General features: G+C 29.4%; 1 protein-coding gene across 7 annotated transcripts in view; it reads right to left on the bottom strand.

Moving 5' to 3' along the window:
* Positions 1 to 426: 426 nt before the first annotated feature.
* Positions 427 to 1,630, bottom strand: part of LOC106787280 (heterogeneous nuclear ribonucleoprotein C-like) — a 276,054-nt gene continuing 274,850 nt past the window's right edge. For all 7 annotated transcript variants that reach the window (XM_014749497.1, XM_014749499.1, XM_014749496.1 and 4 more), the window contains one exon: positions 427 to 559. In XM_014749497.1, the coding sequence (XP_014604983.1) occupies positions 462 to 559 (98 nt within the window). In that variant the 3' untranslated portion in view covers positions 427 to 461. The remainder of the gene's footprint in view (positions 560 to 1,630) is intronic.

The following is a 1,630-nucleotide window of genomic DNA, read 5'->3' as shown; positions in this document are numbered from 1 at the left end:
CAGCTGTCTAATGACCGAACGCATTATGCTCAATTATTAAAACAAGAAATCTATTTTAATCGTTTCCATCTGGCCGCGTACGCGTACATTTAATGGAGGATAGGTGGATGGGGGTGGTGGGGGTAAAATGGGGTAGAGAATTTCTGTTATAACCGTTACCGATACGCTTAAAATGTTTTAATTCGTTGCTTATTGTCTTTCACTCACTTTGCAAGACGTTTAAATTAAAATCGTAGTTCCCATAAAGGAGACACGAGATACAAAAGTGTGTGTGCGAGAGAGAGAAAGAGAGAAACATCATTTATTTCCATAGATTTTAACAAGCTCTGGTATGGGAAAGAGATGAAAAAAAATAAAGAAGGTAAAAAAAAATTACCATTATGCAGCAAGAGATAAAAAAAGGATTGAATGATGGAAAGTAAGAAGGAAAAGAAATATTCTATGTGATTGTGAAGATCTTGTTATACAGAGGGTTTCCTTCTTCGTTTGTTGAATGAATTTTCCCCCGAAAGCCATTGTGATTTCATCGTCGTAGGGAAAGAACATCTTCGATTCTTTTCTGAAATATGGAAGACTCTTTGAACATTAACGGAGACGAAAGGGGTAGAAGGGGTAGAGGGAGATGGGAGTAAAGTCTACGGGAGTCTAACGGGAACGCAAAAGTTTTACTTTTCCACTTAGTTCGGTGCACTTCGATGCTAAAAGAGAACCAAAGTTACGATTTATTTATGCTTTTGACATAATTCAGTCGCTTACGTAAAAAGTATATATATATATATATATATATATATATATATATATGTGTGTGTGTGTGTTACTTTTTCAAGAAAAATAAATTAAGTTGTTGATAGAGTACTGAAATAAAGAATAAATGTGAAAAAATTGTACATAAATTTATTTTAGGGTAAATATATTTATCGAACAAATGATAAGAGATATTATATTGACTCTGTTGAAAAAAATCTACTGTAAGATACTAATCGCAATTATGACAAAATTTCGAGGTCCAATTATTTCGACAATTTATTTCATTTTATTTCAATCGAGTATTTAAAGGATTTAATAACGAATCGGGTGTATAACATTTTTGTAACGTTAACAATCATAAATATATTGATATATTATATTTAACAACAGAATAGGAAGATTGATTAAAGAAAATAAATTGAATATTTCACGAGATCAATGTGGGTACGTTTCTTGATAATTTTCTAATCAGATTTAGATTTGAATATAATTTTGTTGAATTATTATAAATGTTAATTGTATGTGTATAAATACATACTAAGCGTAATAATTCCATATAAATATATTATAAGACAATTATTATTATTATGTGGATAAATAAACTGAAAAGTGTTTCTCTGTAAAGAAATTTAGAAATTTGATTAAATGAACATACAGGTTATTTACTTTCACTCTTTCGGTAATCCTAACTACCACGCCACCGCATGCAGAGCGTGACAAATCGGAACTACAGATATTATAATTTCTTTACATATATATATTAGTTTTATTAGGAATAATTAAGATATTAATATATATCTATAGGAAGTAGTATTATTTCTCTTTTTATATCTTTCCTAATTCTTTATTTTATTTGTGTACGTGTGTCTTTTTATGTAATTAT

The sequence above is a fragment of the Polistes canadensis genome, unplaced genomic scaffold (genome assembly GCF_001313835.1).
Source record: "Polistes canadensis isolate GaletaPanama2010 unplaced genomic scaffold, ASM131383v1 scaffold_97, whole genome shotgun sequence".
Lineage (NCBI taxonomy): Eukaryota > Metazoa > Arthropoda > Insecta > Hymenoptera > Vespidae > Polistes > Polistes canadensis.
Note: the sequence above shows the minus strand (reverse complement) of the source record. Positions and strands in the feature narration are given on the sequence as shown.